We start from the raw sequence: 17,697 nt of genomic DNA, 5'->3' as shown, positions 1-17,697 counted from the left end.
AACTAGTTAAACCATCAAAGTCAATACATTTAGGGGCACCTTGGTAGCTCAGCTGGTTAAGTGTCTGACTCTTGATTTCAGCTCAAGTCACGATGTCAAGGTCATGGGACAGAGCCCACGTTGGGCTCCACGCGCTTGGGCTCCACACTCAGCACAGCGTCTGCTTGAGATTCTCTCTCTCCCTATCCCTCTCCCCCTGCTTGCATTCTCTCTCTCTCTCTAATAAATAAAATCTTTTTTAATAAAGTCAATAGTTTAGGGCGCCTGGGTGGCTCAGTGGGTTAAGCCGCTGCCTTCAGCTCAGGTCATGATCTCAGGGCCCTGGGATCGAGTCCCGCATCGGGCTCCCTGCTCAGCAGGGAGCCTGCTTCCTCCTCTCTCTCTCTCTGCCTGCCTCTCTGCCTACTTGTGATCTCTCTCTGTCAAATAAATAAATAAAATCTTTAAAAAAAAAAAGTCAATAGTTTAATACTAAATAACTGAAATAATTAAAAACTCAAGAATCAGCATGTTATTTACTTTTAAATTTTATTTTTTTTAAGACTATTTATTTATTTGAGGGCGCCTGGGTGGCTCAGTGGGTTAAGCCACTGCCTTCGGCTCAGGTCATGATCTCAGAGTCCTGAGATCGAGTCCCACATCGGGCTCTCTGCTCAGCAGGGAGCCTGCTTCCCTCTCTCTCTTCTGCCTGCCTCTCCATCTACTTGTGATTTCTCTCTGTCAAATAAATAAATAAAATCTTAAAAAAAAAAAAAAAGACTATTTATTTATTTGAGAGAGAGAGAGAGAGCATGAGAGGAGAGAAGATCAGAGGGAGACATGGATTCCCCATGGAGCTGGGAGCCTGATGCAGGACTCGATCCTGGGACTCCAGGATCATGACCTGAGCTGAAGACAGTCACTTAACAAGCTGAGCCACCCAGAAGCCCTACTTTTAAATTTTTAAATAGGTAAATTAAGTTAAAAGAATTAAAAGGGAATGCCTCTGAAGAGCATATCTAGTATTTGGTGCTCAGATGGCAGCTTTTCATCATTTTAAATCTCAGTTATCTGCTTGACTTCTTAAAACTGTATTAATGTATATGGTGAATACCGCTAATTACCAACCTGACATTTATTTCCCCTTCTTCTTATTGCCTACTTAATGTCTCTTCTCTATTTCTTCTTACAAACCAGAAGCCTTATTTTGTTCAGAGAGGCAATGCTCCCTCCCACATAAAAATTATTTGTTTCTCTTGGTTGGTATAGCCAAAGATAGGTCAGCTAAAGTCTCCAGGAAAGAACCTATTTTCTGATCCAAGGGTCACCCTTTCTTGCTTTCTCCCTTCCTCTTCCTATCTCATTGCATCGTGAGTGAAATCCAGAAAGGCAACACTCCTTGGGGACCAAGTGGATGAAAGCTAAAGGCTAAAGATACATCACAGAAAATTCCGAGATATCAGTCCTTGATGACATTATTGAACAGACCCACCAGTATTGGGCTACCTATCTCCAGACTCCTTGCTACCAAGAAAAATCAATTCTTACATAAGCCAAGTAGTTAGGTGTTCTCTCTTTTGCAACTGAATTCGTTCCTAACTTGTACAATAGTTTTGTTGACAATAAAGATTTATGTTCATTTTCAAAAAGAAAGAAAATGAAAGAGCCTTGATTTGTCCAGGCTTATCTACTCATCCATCCTACTAAAACTAAAAAGAGGGGCACCTGGGTGGCTCAGTCTTTAAGCATCTGCCTTCAGCTCAGGTCATATCCCAGGGTCATCAGGCTCCCTGCTCAGTGGGAAGCCTGCTTCTCCCTCTCCTACTCCCCCTGCTTGTGTTCCCTCTCTCACTGTCTCTCTCTATCAAATAAATAAAATTTGAAAAAAAAAATGTTTAAAACTAAAAAGAGAAGTTTGAAAAAAGACTCATACACAATGAAAACAGTGTGTACATAAGACATAAAAGATGGGGACACCTGGGTGGCTCAGCAGGTTAAGCACCTGCCTTTAGCTCAGGTCATGATCCCAGGATCCTGGAATCGAATCTAACACTGGGCTCCCCGCTCAGACAGGAGTCTGGTTCTCCCTGTCCATCTGCCCCTCCCTCCCCAGCCTCTACCCAACCGCCATGTGCTCCCTATCTCAAACAAAAATCTTTTCAAAAAATTACTTTAAAAAGTGACATAAAAGATGGCATCTCAACAATGATACAACATAGGGATGCCTGGATGGCTCAGTGGGTTAAGCCTCTGCTTTCAGCTCGGGTCATGATCCAGGGTCCTGGGATGGAGGCCCTCTCTGCTCAGCAAGGAGCCTGCTTCCCCCTCTCTCTCTGCCTGCCTCTCTGACTACTTGTGATATCTCTGACAAATAAAATTTAAAAAACAAACAAACAAACAAAAGATACAACATAACCAAATGTTTCCTCCATATCCTCACATCTTGCAGGGAAAACTAAAAAACTGCCTTTTCTCTCACATCCCATCTTATGGTTTCATCTTTCTTGAAGCCTCACTAATTTAACTAGTGCTTAAAAACAAATCTTCTAAGAGACTATATATCTTGTATCATATTTAAATCAAAGAGAACTGGGGAGCCTGGGTGTCTCAGTTGGCTGAGCATCCAATCCTTGATTCTGGCTTGAATCATGATCGCAGGGTCATGGGACAGAGCCCTGAGTCAGGCTGTGCTTTTGGTGGGGAGTTGGCCTGGGATTCTCTGTCTCCTTCTCCCTCTGCCCCTCCCCCCTCTCACACATTCTCTCCCCCGCCCCAAATTAGTAAATAAATAAAACCTTAAATAAATAAATAAATAAATAAAACAGAATGGTACCAATCTAAAGTTTTGGTTTATTTTTTAAGATTTCATTTATTTGTCAGAGAGAGAGCAAGAGAGCGAGGGCGCACACACAAGCAGGTAGAGTGGCAGGCAGAGGCAGCGAGAGAAGCAGGCTCCCTGCCCAGCAAGGAGCCCATGAGGAACTTGATCCCAGGACCCTGGGATCATGACCTGAGCCAAAGGCAGTAGCTTAACCGACTGAGCCACCCAGGCATTCCAGCAACCTAAAGCTTTTAACTACACAGGAAAAGAAATTATCTTAAAGTCTTCTGTGTCTCTATCTGCAACTCTTCTACAAATTAGTGTCATAAATTTGCTTAACTCAATGTTCAAGAAAATTACACTCCAAGAGTAAATATGTCTTATATAGAAAAACACAAATTTTTAAAATTACTTTAATTTGGGGCGCCTGGGTGGCTCAGTGGGTTAAGCCGCTGCCTTCAGCTCAGGTCATGATCTCAGGGTCCTGGGATCGAGTCCCGCATCGGGCTCTCTGCTCAGCAGGGAGCCTGCTACCCTCTCTCTCTCTCTCTGCCTGCCTCTCCGACTACTTGTGATTTCTCTCTGTCAAATAAATAAATAAAATCTTTTAAAAAAATAAATAAATAAATAAAATAAAATTACTTTAATTAAAGCAAAATTAGAGGTTTGGGAATGAGAGGGTTAACTCAATCCAAAACACAACTACAGATCACTATCTTTAATAAGTATTAGCATTAATTTTAACAGTACTATAAATATATTTGCACTACTACTAAAAAAGTACACTTCGTTGCTTAAGCCTCTGCTTTCATTCCACATTTTTTCTATCATCCAAAACCAAAATTTAGGTCATTAGACACACAGCCTATTCCCACTTCAAGAGAATTCTTAAAATGCCTAAAAGAAAGGATGAAGCTGTCAAGGACAATTGAATACTTACAGTACTCTGCTGAAGTTAACCTCCTGCATATGTCTATACGACAGCTTGTTTTAGTCTACATTTTCTATAAAGCTATAAAAATTAACAAACCCAAAAAATGTTAAGAGTTTACATAAGATAGCTTACCTTTTATTTATAGGTTTTTCATCTTTTTCATAAGGCTTTACAAACCATTTGCCAATGCGTACAAAGTTCCGGTTCATTAAACACCGTTCCAACAGATTGTGAACTGCTTTAAACAGCAGAGTACGACATTCATAGGAAAGTCCATTCTCCCACACTCCATCTTCCTCTTCTACAAGAGACATGAAAGAAACAAAAAGTAAAGTAGTGGCACTATATCTACTCAGAGCTAAATAAGTGTTATGGTTTAAATCCATAAATCCTACTACATAAGCCCTACTAAACCTCAGAATACTGAGCTACCACTACTTCAATGTATCCCTAGACTTTAAAATATCAGGTTTCAAAGTTACTCCATAAGGAGCAAAACACAGTGGAGTAAGTGTCCATAAGGAGTAAGTGTCATGTATTCCATTAAAGTACCTGAAAACTATTTTCCTACCACGTAAAAAGTCAATGATATACTGCAAACATACTGCTTTGGTTTCTGTATCAATGCAAAGAACATCTGTATTAAGCTGGGAAACATTAGGTACTCTACCTAAGATGCCAATTTCTAAGTTGGCTCACTTGATAGTTACTTTGTCCTAATTCCTCCAGTCATTCAGCCTGCCAAAAAAACCTAGCCAGTTAGTAATTAACTCAAAACATTTTAGGTCCATCAGCATTCTAATCCATGACTCAACTATAAAAATAAGTGATGAATAAAAAGAAGCTTGTGGCACAGAGCCCAACAATGGATGCATTATTGGCCACCTTAGGTCTCATTTCAACCAATGATGAGTCCCATGATTACTATTCAATATAGGATCCCCACTTGAAGAAATTTTAAAATATAAAGACTTACATTTTTTAAAGGATTTTATTTACTTATTTGACATAAAGAGAGAGCACAAACAGGGGGTGCAGCAGAGGGAAAGGGGGAAGCAGTCTCCCGCTGAGCAGGAAGCCAGACCCAGGACTCCATCCCAGGACACCAGGATCATGACCTGAGCCAAAGGCAGGCACTTAACCGAATGAGCCAACCAGGCGCCCCAGACGTTGTATTCAAAATTTAAGTCTTGGTGCACCTGGGTGGCTCAGTCGTTAAGCATCTACCTTCAATTCGGGTCACAATCCCAGGGTCCTGGAATGGAGTCCCACATCAGGCTCCCTGCCCAGTGAAGAGTCCGCTTCTCCCTCTGCCCTTCCCCCTGGTCATTCTCTCTCTCTCAAATAAATAAAATCTTTAGAAAAAAAAAAATAGAACTTTCAATACAAAGTTATAACTACCCTACTAACTACACAGCCTCAATTTTGCCAGCCCATCTATTAACCACTTCAACTAAACAAAAAAACGTTAACATAGTTATTGCTCAATTAAATCTAGATGTAATTCAAAAAAATTTATTCTCTATCCATTTCACATCTTTAACAAACCATCCAATGAATCTTGCTACAAGTGATATTTGAGCTTTTATTATTTCAAATATAATTTATATCATTCCTATACACCTTCATAAACATTTTACAAAATTTTTATAAATTTTATAAATAAAAATATATAAAATTTTATAAATACAGGTCATCTTTCAATATAAGTAAAAAATAAATGATAAAATCTTTCTTAATTCAACACTAAAAATGTCTCCACTATGCCCAAAGAATAATAATAAACTATGATGCTTCTGAATAAAGGCAGAAGCATGTATTAAGAGGGACACATGGTTTATAGTCATAATCTACACAACAAATGGGTAGACTGACTAAAAAGCATAGTGACAGTGGACTTTAACTGCACTAGAAATTGGTGCAACTACAAAGGTTAATGTTGATTTTATGTTGTTCTTGAAATTGTTTCCTAAATTAGGCAAGTCTTTCAAGTCAACTAATTGTTTTTCCAAAAAGGTAAGCTTTTAAAAAAATGATGTAAACTTCAAAAAGTGACAATATTTGAGGGCTGGAATAATTTTAAATCATTAATATTAAAGAGAAAAGGGTTTTATATTCTATTATATTGTAGACAACCTTATATATGTCCATATAAAGCCAAAACTTAAGTTTCACTTTATTAAAGAGAACAGTAGGCTAGAAAAGGGACATGGCACATAGTGACTTCACTTTAATTATTTCAGGGTCTAGATCATAAGTATATTTGTGAGTTACTAAGAAAAAAAATCTTAATCTGCTTTCAGCCTAATCATTCTGTCATTTCAAAATTAGTCACATTAAGAGTTTCACCTCAAATTGTGATTTATGATAAAAAATACACATGCTTTTAATTTCCAGTTACGCTGGGAATATCTCCCAGTTCTTCACTTCTTTGTAATCTATTAAGTATACTTTATTTTTATTGCTCTTTACCTTGAAACTCCTTACCTTCTGAGAAGCATAATGGTTATAACATTTGTCCTACACAAGAAACCTTTGCCAAAATATTTTTAACTAGTTTTAAATTTTAAAGCCACAAATATCCAAGACACAGAGGTGTTACCATTACATATCAAATTTGTTCAGTTGCTATAAACTTTGAGTAAAAATTATTCATTCAGAACTTGAGAATGAATCTTCTTCCCAGAAAGAGTAAATAAAAAAGTCTTTGGAATAACAGAAGTCTGTAATACTATAACTTACATACATTTTTTACATTAAATTCTGAAGATCTTTATTTTAAAAGTCTATCTCAGCTAAACCTGAAAGTTTAAGAATACTAAATATAATTTAAAAATTCAGTCAGTACTAATATTCAAGCATTTCTCCCTCACCGCTCTAAAATTGATCTAAGGAATCAGGTGAATTTAATGCTTTTATCTAGAGAAATTTAGGTTAACTTAATCCTCATTTTACATTATACCCTCAAACACAATTTTCATTAACACTAAATGGGAGTTATGCATAAAACGAAGAAGGGACCACCTGTTAGGGTTTTCTAAGCCAACAAATATCTGTTATCTTCACCTATAGCAAGTAACTAAGCAACTATTACACTAAGCAACAATTCCATATTTCACTGCTGAGGAAATAAGTCCTAATAATGTTCAACGAAAAGCCTGAAGATTTTTTTGTTTTGTTCTTGGTGTGTGTGGGGCCTGGGGAGGTCACCTAGAAATAAGAGCCTACCTCAGCCAAGCTTCTAATATCCTGATGTTATAATAAGCATAGCAAAAGTACTTCTCTACATGTGTATTCAGATATGAAAAGTGAAATGGTACAATCAACACACCCCAAAGTGATATGCACCTCTTACACTAATTAAAACCAGTCCCTAAATTTCAACACCAGTATTATAACAGAGAACAGAATAGATGGAACACATGGCAAATCTTTACCTAGCTCTTTTGAAATTAATCAACCACAGCCTAATGGAAAAAGTCTACTTAACTACTTAATGCATTTAAATAAATGTTTTTCTCCTCTTGTCTCTGTATCCCCAAAGATAATAGATTCAATTTTGTTCATAGTACTTTTCCATTAGAACTCTTAGCATCAGAACTCTTCGTCGTCATTACTTGAAAATTTTTTACAAAATATTTGAAGCAAACAATACAAAAGTTCAAATGCTAAATTTGATTACCGTAAAAATCTTCCTAAGGATACAGATTATAGTGATGACACAAACTATGTGATAGGTCAACAAAATAATTCTGAGTGAAAAAAAAAATGAAAAAACAAAAAAGCTGATACACCCAGTACTCATATTCAACATTTTTCTCAGAACTGACATCTTTAAATATCTCCACAGTAATAAACCAGTAAAAAATGTATCTTTTCCTAAATAATTCTGCCAAGCTTTTAAAACACAACATATACTAATGAATAATGAATGGTTCAAAAATTATAGAAAATACCATGAATTTCCTCAGAGAATAAAGAGAAATGTTTAAATATCTAAATCAGTGTTTGTCTTAAATAATAATTGCTCTTTCAAAGCCATTCATTCAACAAATATTACTCAGAGCGTTAAGGTGGCAGCACCACTGATCTCTGGCAAAACCTGAAAACCTCTGGTTTAAAAATCCCCTGAATATATGTTGATAAAATAATTATCTTTGATTTGAAAATTTAAAAGGTATATGTTTTTGCTCAAAATGGGCAGTACATAGAAGAAATATGACAAGCAAAACTGTCCCTAGAAGACTAGATAATAAAAAAAGTTGGGTCACAAGTAAACTACGGGAACAGAAGATAGAAATGAATTAACTCCCTTTAGGCCAGCTGGGGCACATAACAATTTTTTTTTAATTTGGCTGACACTAGATTCCTATACTTGGCTGCTATTTATCTGTTTCTCAATCCTCTTAAAGCTGCCACTTAAGGTTAAAATTCCACTATAATTAACATCCTCAATAAAAGAATCTAAAATTAAATTCTAAGAGCAACCAATGGCCCATTTAGTTTAAAAGTATTATGATGAAATTCTGGTATAATGCAAGTATTTGGACAAGTTACTAAAATCCCATATATACACCACAGGAGCCAGAAAAAATAACAAATATTTTTAGCCCTGCCTGAGTCTGTTTTTTTTTAGTTCTCAAGGTATCAGTTTTCTCAAAGAGTCTCATCACAGTCTAGCTTGCTATAATTTGTTTTTTTTTTTTTTTAAGATGCAACCTCATGAGAGGGAGTAGTTTTTGTTTTTATTTTTGTCTTATGGGGAGGACTAAAAGCCAATTATGACAGCAATAAAATTCCAAAAAGGTTAAGACACAAAAGAAAAATACCCGAAAACTCTTCTCGTTCAGGGACACATTAATGGTAATAAAACAATCTTGCTTTGATGAAAACTAGTACTACACTTAAAAGAACCAATCAGTCCTATCTATTATACAGAGAGTTATGACCAGAGGAATTAAGTTAAAATTTTCCCAACACTGATTTTATACCTCTATCATATAACCACTAAATGAGGTCTGCTACAAATTTTAAATTAAAAAATATGCATAAATAAATAAAATTTTAAAAGCTATAATCAGAGAGTTCTGTTCCCTAATCCTTCTTCTACAAAACATAATATTGATTCAACTAACCATTCTCTTAGAGAAAGCAAAGCAAAAAGTTAAAAAAAAAAAAAAGAAAAAAGAAAGAAAAGAAATTTCTGGCTTTGGGATTCAAGGGATGTTCTGAACAAATCTCTCCCCTAAAGAGATTTTTAAGTTAAGCTATCACTAGTTAACAAAACTTCTAACCCAAAAATCGTTAGGTCTTTGCAAATTACTAAACAGTACTGACTACTATTGCTACAAAACAAGTTACAGGGGGTTTAAAGTATGTATCAAATTAGATTTGGTTTGCTCTTAACAGATTTTCACCAATTAGCAATAAGGTTAAGATTACATTATTTCTATACCTCACCTACACTTGAAATGAAAATGACCGAAATGCGTGCCACATTATATTCAGAAAGGCAAAATTTAAAATGCACTACGGAACCTGTTTAGACTCTTCAGAACTATCAAGGATCATCAAAACAAGGCAAGTGTGAGAAAATATCACTATCTGGAATAGCCTAAGGAGACACCACAACTAAATGTAGTATGCTGGATGAGAACATAGGATAGAAAAAGAACTCTGGGTAAAAATAAAGGAAACCCAAATAAAGTACAGGCTTTAGTTAATAACAGCATATCAATATTGGTTCATTAGTTGTGCAAAATGTACATAATACATGGTAGTAACAATAAAAGAAGCTGGGTGAGGGTTATACAGGAACTCACTATACTATCTTCACAAATTCTATATAAATCTAAAACTATTTTAAAATTAAAAGTTTATTTTTTAAAATACACTATGGGGGACATGAAAGAAAAAAAGGGGCTGAGCAAAAGCAATTCTGTACTTTTATTACTGGATATTTCAGTTAATAAGAAAAACAGAATTCTAATCTTTGCAAAATAGAATGCCTTCCCTCTTTCCCTCATCAAGAAGGGAAATAATACCATAATCACAAACATTTCAGTAACCAGATGCAGTAGATGCTGAACCAAACAGAAGAGCACTGCCTGTGCCTGCAAAAAGCAAGCTTAAACTAAATTAACCAGCTTTTTAGTTACCACCTGGGTCCTTCCGGTTCCCCTTTCCTCAGTGCTACACCTCCACTTGGAACTCAGGACTGCCTCCTGCAGCTGATGCCACCCCTACTGTCCAGCTGCTCTCTTCTCAGGGGAGCTTAAAAGAAGGGAACAGAGTGCCACAGATGGGAAGAAATGAAAAAGGGGTTAGCTAGAGAGACAGAGGCAAACTAATTATCCCAAAAGGGAGGCAGACGGTATCCCTGGAGCAAAGAAAAGGGCGAGACAAATATACTCCATCTGAAAAGACCTTATTATTCTTTAAAATAGGTCTGATATAAGTAACAACATTCTGAAGTAAATGACAAGTTAGGGAGGAAAAAAGCTAAAACATTACTATGTTTTACTATACACATTGTTTAAAACAGTATAGAACAGGCTTTGGAATGGTAATTACGATTATATATACTACTCCTAATATATTTTGTTTTGCTATTTCAATTCTTTCACTCTGATTAAGTTTTTAAAGTTATCATTCAATGGCATTCAGCAAAATCTAACAATTAAAACTTAATCTTCCAAAATCATATTCATTCACATTCAGGATCAGTATTTTAAACTACAGGTATTACCATTTTTAAAAATTGTGCAAAAAAAAGCAAAGTTAAACCACAGAAGCAATTTTTTAAACTGTAGCCCAGTTTTAGGAGAAAACATATTTAATTCATTATTTAGGAGGGAAAATCCACATAGTGTTTTAATATATATCAAGAGAGTTCACATTTTAATTTTAATAGGCTTTGAAAAGAACAGTCCTACTACAGTAAAACTAAATACTACACATCTGCTAAAATTATCTTTGATTCTACAAAATGTATTACATGAAATCTGGGGGGAAAATGGTCTGTTCAAATGCTCTGCCAACTTTATCAATATTGAAATCCCCAAGTCAGCATTACAGTTCAGAGTATACAGTTTATCAACTAGTTTATATAGCGCATAATTTATCAATAACATTAAAATAGTCTCCAAACATTTTAGTTAAGGTCTTTATGACCACTTAAAATAAAGAATAAAGTAATTCCACCATACCAAAGTCAATGGAAGGAAAAAGGAAGCCTGCAAGTTTTAATAGAGAAATTTCATATCCTGACACGTGTGTGTGTGCATACACATATACATACACATACATATGTGAAGACATCATGGTACATATTTAGAACTACACTGCATACTCAGACCATATTCAGAAGGAAGGACTAATATCTCCAGCAGAGATCATCTTCAGAAAGCCAGAAAAGCTTAAAAGCATTTATCAGAAAAGAATTATAATCACTCTCAAAAATAAAGATTAGCACCAAAGGCTTTGTTCGTTAGAAGGTAAAAGGAACTATCAAAACAAATGTAACACATACATTTCTACAGAAACATTAGTGTTCTTAATGTCTTAACAGTCATCTGGATTACATTATATCCAAAAATAAAATAGGTTTTATAAGTCAAATGGACAATAACAAAAACTTCAGAGTACTCAATTTCAAATAAGAATGCTTTTTTTTTAGTTATCTAAAAATCCAAAATTTACCTGTCAAGCAAGAATCATTACCAAACACCTTGCTGAAGTCCATGGTACCTTGTAGCAAATAACTAATAATTTACATTCCTATCCTGAGATTCAGTTAACATTGACTCTTAAGAGTCTAAAGCAAGCACAAACTTCACTGACTATATGAAGAGATAGTCTCCTTTCTAAAGTAGTGTTTGGTCCTAAGTAGTCCTACTGATAGGTTCATAATAAAATTATTTCTGTGTAACTTTACAGAGTATGATTCCATGTCCTATAAAAGCTGAACAAGTTGGCACTAGTCTCATTTTAGTCAGTCTTTGAAGGAACAATATCTAAAAGAATCACTCTCAAAAAATAACAAAATTAACATATGCTTTCATATGTTAATACAACCACAATTAACAACAAAATATATAACTTGAAAAAACACATGAAAAAGTTACATTTCTAGATACTCCTACAACTGCATATTCATAGGAGAGCGAGCAGTGGCAGAATGGACTCAAATGGTGAATTACAGGTATCTGCAAATGACTTTGTTAGGAACTTTATGCTCTCCCATTCCATTTTTCTTAGATAACATGCCTTCCCTGTCTGCAAGAAATTCACAAGGAAGCTGGGTGGTGAAAAAAACAATTATTCAAGGCTAAACCCTGCCATAAAATGGATAAATTTACATAAAATAAAACAACCACAGTGAAATGTAGCAGTAAGCTAAAATTTTATATGGCTTAACACCTAACAGTGTTTCACAGAAACAAAATCGTAATTTGTAATATAAATGATTTTTAGGAAGAGTATATAATGTTGCTATAGATCATTAGTTAGAAATGATAAGTTGTGGGACGCCTGGGTGACTCAGTCCATTAAGCTTCTGCCTGCCTGCAGCTCAGGTCATGATCCCAAAGTCTTGGGATCAAGCTTTGCATTGGGCTCCTTGCTTGGCAGGGAACCTACTTCTCCCCCTGCCTGCTGCTCCCCCTACTTGAGCTCTCTCTGTCAAATAAATAAATAAAATCTTAAAAAAAAAAAAAAGGATAAGTTGCTTTCACCTGACAAGTCATGGTGAATAAGGTCAGCAAAATTGGGGTCTTCACCCCACCAAAATATCCACAATTCTCTTCTTCCAGGTCTTTGATCTCGCCGCCAAACACCAAGTACATCTGCCTTAAGGCAGCGACTAAAACTGCTCAAAATGGGGTCTTCCTCTGTCACCGGAAACAGAATAGGGGCAGAAGTTGGGCCTTGCCATACATATCTTTTCCATTTAATTCCCGTCAAGTCAGCCTAAAGAAAAGAAAGCATGATTATTACCGCATATTCAAAGTCAATAATACTTTCTCTTTAAGCTCCTTATTTCATTGAGACATTACAATTTTTCAACATATGTTTAAGATATTAAAGCAGCTGACAAAGATTCTTTGATCATTCAACAGCCAAAACATTAACACTGACATGTCACTGAATAGCAATAAATGTGTCCCAAAGAAAAAATAAAATTAAATAAATAAGTAAAAGAAACTTTACAATATTAAATATAAACATGTACTTTAATACAGCGCACTTCGTAAACATTTCCTCTAAGTTCTGTTCCAACTGGTCATATTTATTCCCTGGTGTCAAACGTGTAACAGAAAACTAATTTTTAAAGACTCATCATTCCGGGGCACCTGGGTGGCTCACTGGATTAAGCCTCTGCCTTCGGCTAGGGTCATGATCTCAGGGTCCTGGGATGGAGCCCCATATAGGGCTCTCTGCTCTGCAGGGAGCCTGCTTTCCCCTCCTCTCTGCGCCTGCCTCTCTTACTACTTGTGATCTGTCAAATAAATAAAATCTTAAAAAAAAAAAAAAAAGAAAAAACTCATCATTTCATGTGTATAGAGGTGATGGCTCTAATGAAAAGAAATGTGAACTATAACCGAAAAAATTGTTAGTTCTTCACATATCCCTTTTAAGAAAAGTGAAATAGGTGCTCACAAAGAACTGTCAGATTTGTACTAATCTACTTTCAAAGAACTTGATCTTAAAAGTTCTAAAAATAGACAGAGTCTAAGAAGACAAATGTAAAACCTACTGTTATGTTTTACTGCATCCGAAGAGATGCTGATTAATGGACACTATACAAGAAAACATTTTCTAAGAGATGGCATTAAAAAATCCCAATTTGGCACGGTGAAAGAAATTCAAGAGAAGAAATTCAATTATTCTTTAACTTTGAGGTGCAAAGCATAAGGTGCCAAAAATGAAACTGCTGATACATGACTGGCAGTTTACACTTGCCAACTAGTTGTGCTCCGCCCACTCAGTTCACTTACCTATCACATACTCTCTTAGTATTTCTCCTACCACACAAAAAATGAAAAAAGAAAGTCACTGAAACTTTAAATCATGAACGGAGCTAAGCTACTGTCCAACAGAGGACTAAATATTTGCAACAGTTGGTAGTTTTCAAAGTCTTAACTGTAGCGGTTCCCAGAACTGGGCCAACCTATACAATTGTCATTCCTGCATCCAGCTTCCCTAGAGTTTTCAATAAAACGAGGAACAGTCTGCTCAAAGCACTCTAAAAATGCAAGCAAAACAAATACGAAAAAGTAATGATAATAATAAAAGTTAGTGCAAAACCTGAGAACCTCCATTAGCCCGTTTCACTCACACAAACATAATGTTCTAATAAAATCAAGATGGCTAGAAATTGTCAAAATGGCAAACTGTCCTCAAAGTTTAAAGAGAAAACCTATGAAATTGTATCTACTGATTTTCAGAGAGAGATCTTAACTCATCTAAGGGAGAAACTAATCTTCCGTTAGTTCGACTCATTAGAAAATGTAAAACGAAGAGATTTTTAGTACATAAGTCCCAGTGTCCTGTTTATTGGAGGAAACCAAATTACCAGAGTGAGGCATAAAGGTACTGGGAGAACCGGCAATAATGGAAAGTGTTAAGAAGGGATACATGGTCAATTAGGAGAAAAGCAATAGTTAAGCAAGAAACACAGAGGAAAATGTGACTGTCCTGCCAGATTGGAGCACAAGTTGAAGACACCACTACGGTGAGGAAGAGTCGGAAACAAGAAAAAAAAAAAAAAAAAAAAGCCTGCACTCCTTAACCAGAGTCTAGGATGGTGGGTGAACGAACGTGTTTCACCGGGTTGGTGTGAAGCTCGGCCGCCGCGCCGGCTCGGGCTGGGCCTAGCCTAGGGACTCCGGCATCTGGATCAGACCCGGACCCCCTCCCCCACGGCCCAAGGGCGCACCTCGCGGCCCCCTCCCCCACCGCCCCGCTCGCCGCGGCCCCCGCCCGCGGCCCCTGCACTCACCAGGCAGAAGAGGTTACAGTGACAATCTTCCAGGCTGGCCCCGTTCGGCACGAAGGAGGAACTCATCGTCCCTCACAGCAGCCGCCGCCGGCGCCACAACCCACCATCCGCCATTACCGCCGCCTCCGACCAGAGAGAGAAACACAGACACCGGGGAGGGCGGGGGGGTGGTGGTTGGGGGAGCGGTGGAAGAGGAGGCCGCCGGGCCGCCCGCCCTCCCCACCCACCCCCCCGCCGCCGCGAGCAGCCCCCGCCGCCCGGCCGGCACCTAGCCGCCCGGGGCCCAGGGCCGGCGGGAGGGCCGCGCCGCGCTTGCCCCGCGGGCCGGACTGCGGCCGCCGCGGAGCCCGCGGACGCTCGTCCCTCTCCGGGCGACAGAGGAGATATGTGCCCCTTCCACAAGAAAAAAAAATAAATTACACAATAAATAATTAAAATCGAGTCCGAGAGGGCAGAGCCCAAGCCCTGGAGGGTTCTCCCGGGCGAGAAGCGCCCGCAGAGGGGCAGGAAGGGCAAGAACCGGGAGAGAAGCCCAGGCCCCCGGCCCGGCAGCGGCGATGTCCTTAAGCCCAGAATCTCCTCAGTGGCGGAGGTGGTGGCGGCGTCTGCGGGCTCAGACCATTCTCTGGCTATGTCTTCGTGTCGTCCCTGGGCCAAGCTGGCCTAACGTCTGCTCTACTGCGGCCTCACCGCCTAGACGCCGTAGTCTCCCCCATTTTGTGGGCCCAGCGGGCGGTGTTTTTCCCCCTTTAATCCGAATTCACGGGTTTTCCCTTCGCTTTAATGGCGGCCACAGGGACCAGCTCGCCCTCTCTGCTCGCCCATTGGCCGCCTTGAGGTCACGTGGGCCCGGGCTCCGTGGGGAGGAGGAGAGAGAGGGGAGTGAGAGAGGGCCGGGAAGCTTTCGGCGGAGGCGGTGAGCCCTGGGGACCGGACAGCCAGCTGGCGGCTACTAAGATAGCGCCATCTGCTGGGTGCCCCAGCCAGTGTAAGATGACCCCGTCCCAGGCCCGTTCTCCTTGCCAGTGAATTTACAGTGCAAGAGGGTTCACATCAGAAATCGGAGAAGAATTACGTGGAAATCAGTTTGATTTCGTCGGAAGAGAAAGTGTTGCAAAAATTCCGAGGCATTTTCACTCGCAAACCCCTGAGCTTGGGAGTCAGACGATCTGAGACAGAACTTGAACATTTAAAAGTTGTGAGATTAAGAAAGAAATGGATGAGAAACAATATAGCCTTATGGTTACAAGCCTAGGAGTTAGAGCCACACTTGCTCGGGTTCAAACCTTGACTGCGTCAGTTCTGTGTCACAATTTCCTCATTTGTAAAATGGGGGAAACATAATCCCATCTCATAGGAGTGTTGTGATAACTGAGTTAATACAAATAAAGCACGTAGCCCAGTGCCTGACACAGATATGCATTGCTAAGAGTTATCTATCATTGCTGTCTTCCTTACCTCATAACATTATTGTGAGGAATTGAACCAGTGTATGTAAAGTGCCACTAGTGTAATCTCCCTGAGAATCAGAAGCTTGTTTTGCTTACAGCTATATCTCTAGTGCTTAAAAAAAAAGCTTACTAGCACACAGTAGGTGTTGGGTATTTGTAAATTTGCAAATGAACGAATGGTAAGAAGTGGGAACCAAATGTTACTTCCCTTTCCTATAAAACACTAGATTGCACTTCAGTATATGAGTTCAAACATTTTCCCTGAGAGTTTTGGAGAGGAGAGAGAGACCGCAGGAAGGTAAGGAGGTAAGGGAAGAAAGGAGAGAGGTAAAAGTAAAGGTCTTTTAAAAGTTAGAAACATTAGTGAGTTAGGATTTATGATAACTTGGCATCATAATTGCCTTTGTAATATAAATGATGGACTCTTCCAGGTCAGCTCTTCAGCCATGGAATGAAAAGCATTCCTCATCCACCCATTCATTCATCCATGATGATTAAGAGCCCAAATCTTGAAGCCCAAAGCCTGTAGAAAAAGTTCTGCCACTGTTTCATTGGTTTCAAAGTAAAATTTAGTCCAAAATGAAATTAATTCTCTCTGTTTTCTTATTGTAAAATGAGGATAATAAAAGTACTTTTCTCCTAAAGTGTCTGGGATGAATGAAACATTCATTTCATTCATTCATTTCAAATATCCATAGGGCTTGCCATAGTGCTTATTAATGTTAGCTATTAAAATACTTTCAAAAATCATTATTGAGCACCTGCGTGCTCAACTGAGTGTGTTCCTGGTCTTTGGTAGGCCTGGGATACAAATATGAATAAGATACCTGCCTGTCCCTCATGATTCCTGAAGAGAGGCAATAAAGGAAACACTTCCAACAGAATAAGATAAAATACAATGGAGGTAATTGCTTGAATAAGGTATGTATCAACTAGGGCACAATAAGAGCTCTGCAGGAGGAGCACCAAAATCAGAAAAGGTGTCTTAAAGTAGGTAGCATTTGAAATCAGATTTGAAGGATAAAATGAATTCTTACAAAGCCCTTTGAAGCAGTTAAATCTTATTAAGCCCAATTCAGATCCAAAGGCCACATATCAAAGTCAGTTATACAACCAAGACTAATTTAATCCAGGAGCTCAAATCAGTTGAAGTCCATATCCTTTCTGAGAGCCAGCACCAGGAGACAGCAATCCTCAGACCCCATAAGGTAAGAACCCCTCTCCTCATCTTTCTTTCCCTGATAGAATCCTCAGACCTTTGTTCCCACTGCTTCTGTCACTCTGAAATACCCTCCCCCACCTTATATCTAAAACATATCCCTCCTCTTTAGAAGTCTTGCCCTCCACTACTCAGCCCCCAACTTGAGCACCTTCCTCAGGACTTCCAGAGGCAGCTAGAATCTCCTGAAACCTACCAGGTGCAAAGTAACATTTGACCTTTCTTTAGACTATCAGTCTTCTCAAAAAGAAGAGAGAGATAGGAGACAAGAGAAGAAGACCCAGGGGGAAA

The 17,697-nt window shown here is 38.4% G+C and overlaps 1 protein-coding gene across 3 annotated transcripts in view; it reads right to left on the bottom strand.

Moving 5' to 3' along the window:
- The window catches only part of MED13 (mediator complex subunit 13), a 107,138-nt gene extending 91,570 nt beyond the window's left edge, over positions 1-15,568 (bottom strand). For 2 of the 3 annotated variants that reach the window (XR_009348049.1, XM_059149086.1), the window contains exons 1-3: positions 14,737-15,568; positions 12,470-12,704; positions 3,867-4,035 (exon numbers count right to left, since the gene is read on the bottom strand). Coding sequence is in view for 2 of the 3 variants with exons in the window: in XM_059149086.1 (XP_059005069.1) it covers positions 3,867-4,035; positions 12,470-12,704; positions 14,737-14,802 (470 nt within the window). In the remaining variant the exon portion in view is untranslated. The remainder of the gene's footprint in view (positions 1-3,866; positions 4,036-12,469; positions 12,705-14,736) is intronic. The other variant, XM_059149085.1, reaches the window with a different exon arrangement.
- Positions 15,569-17,697: the final 2,129 nt, after the last annotated feature.

The sequence above is a fragment of the Mustela lutreola genome, chromosome 15 (genome assembly GCF_030435805.1).
Source record: "Mustela lutreola isolate mMusLut2 chromosome 15, mMusLut2.pri, whole genome shotgun sequence".
In the NCBI taxonomy this organism is placed as follows: domain Eukaryota; kingdom Metazoa; phylum Chordata; class Mammalia; order Carnivora; family Mustelidae; genus Mustela; species Mustela lutreola.
The sequence above is the reverse complement of the archived record's forward strand: the minus strand, read 5'-3'. Positions and strand labels throughout refer to the sequence as shown.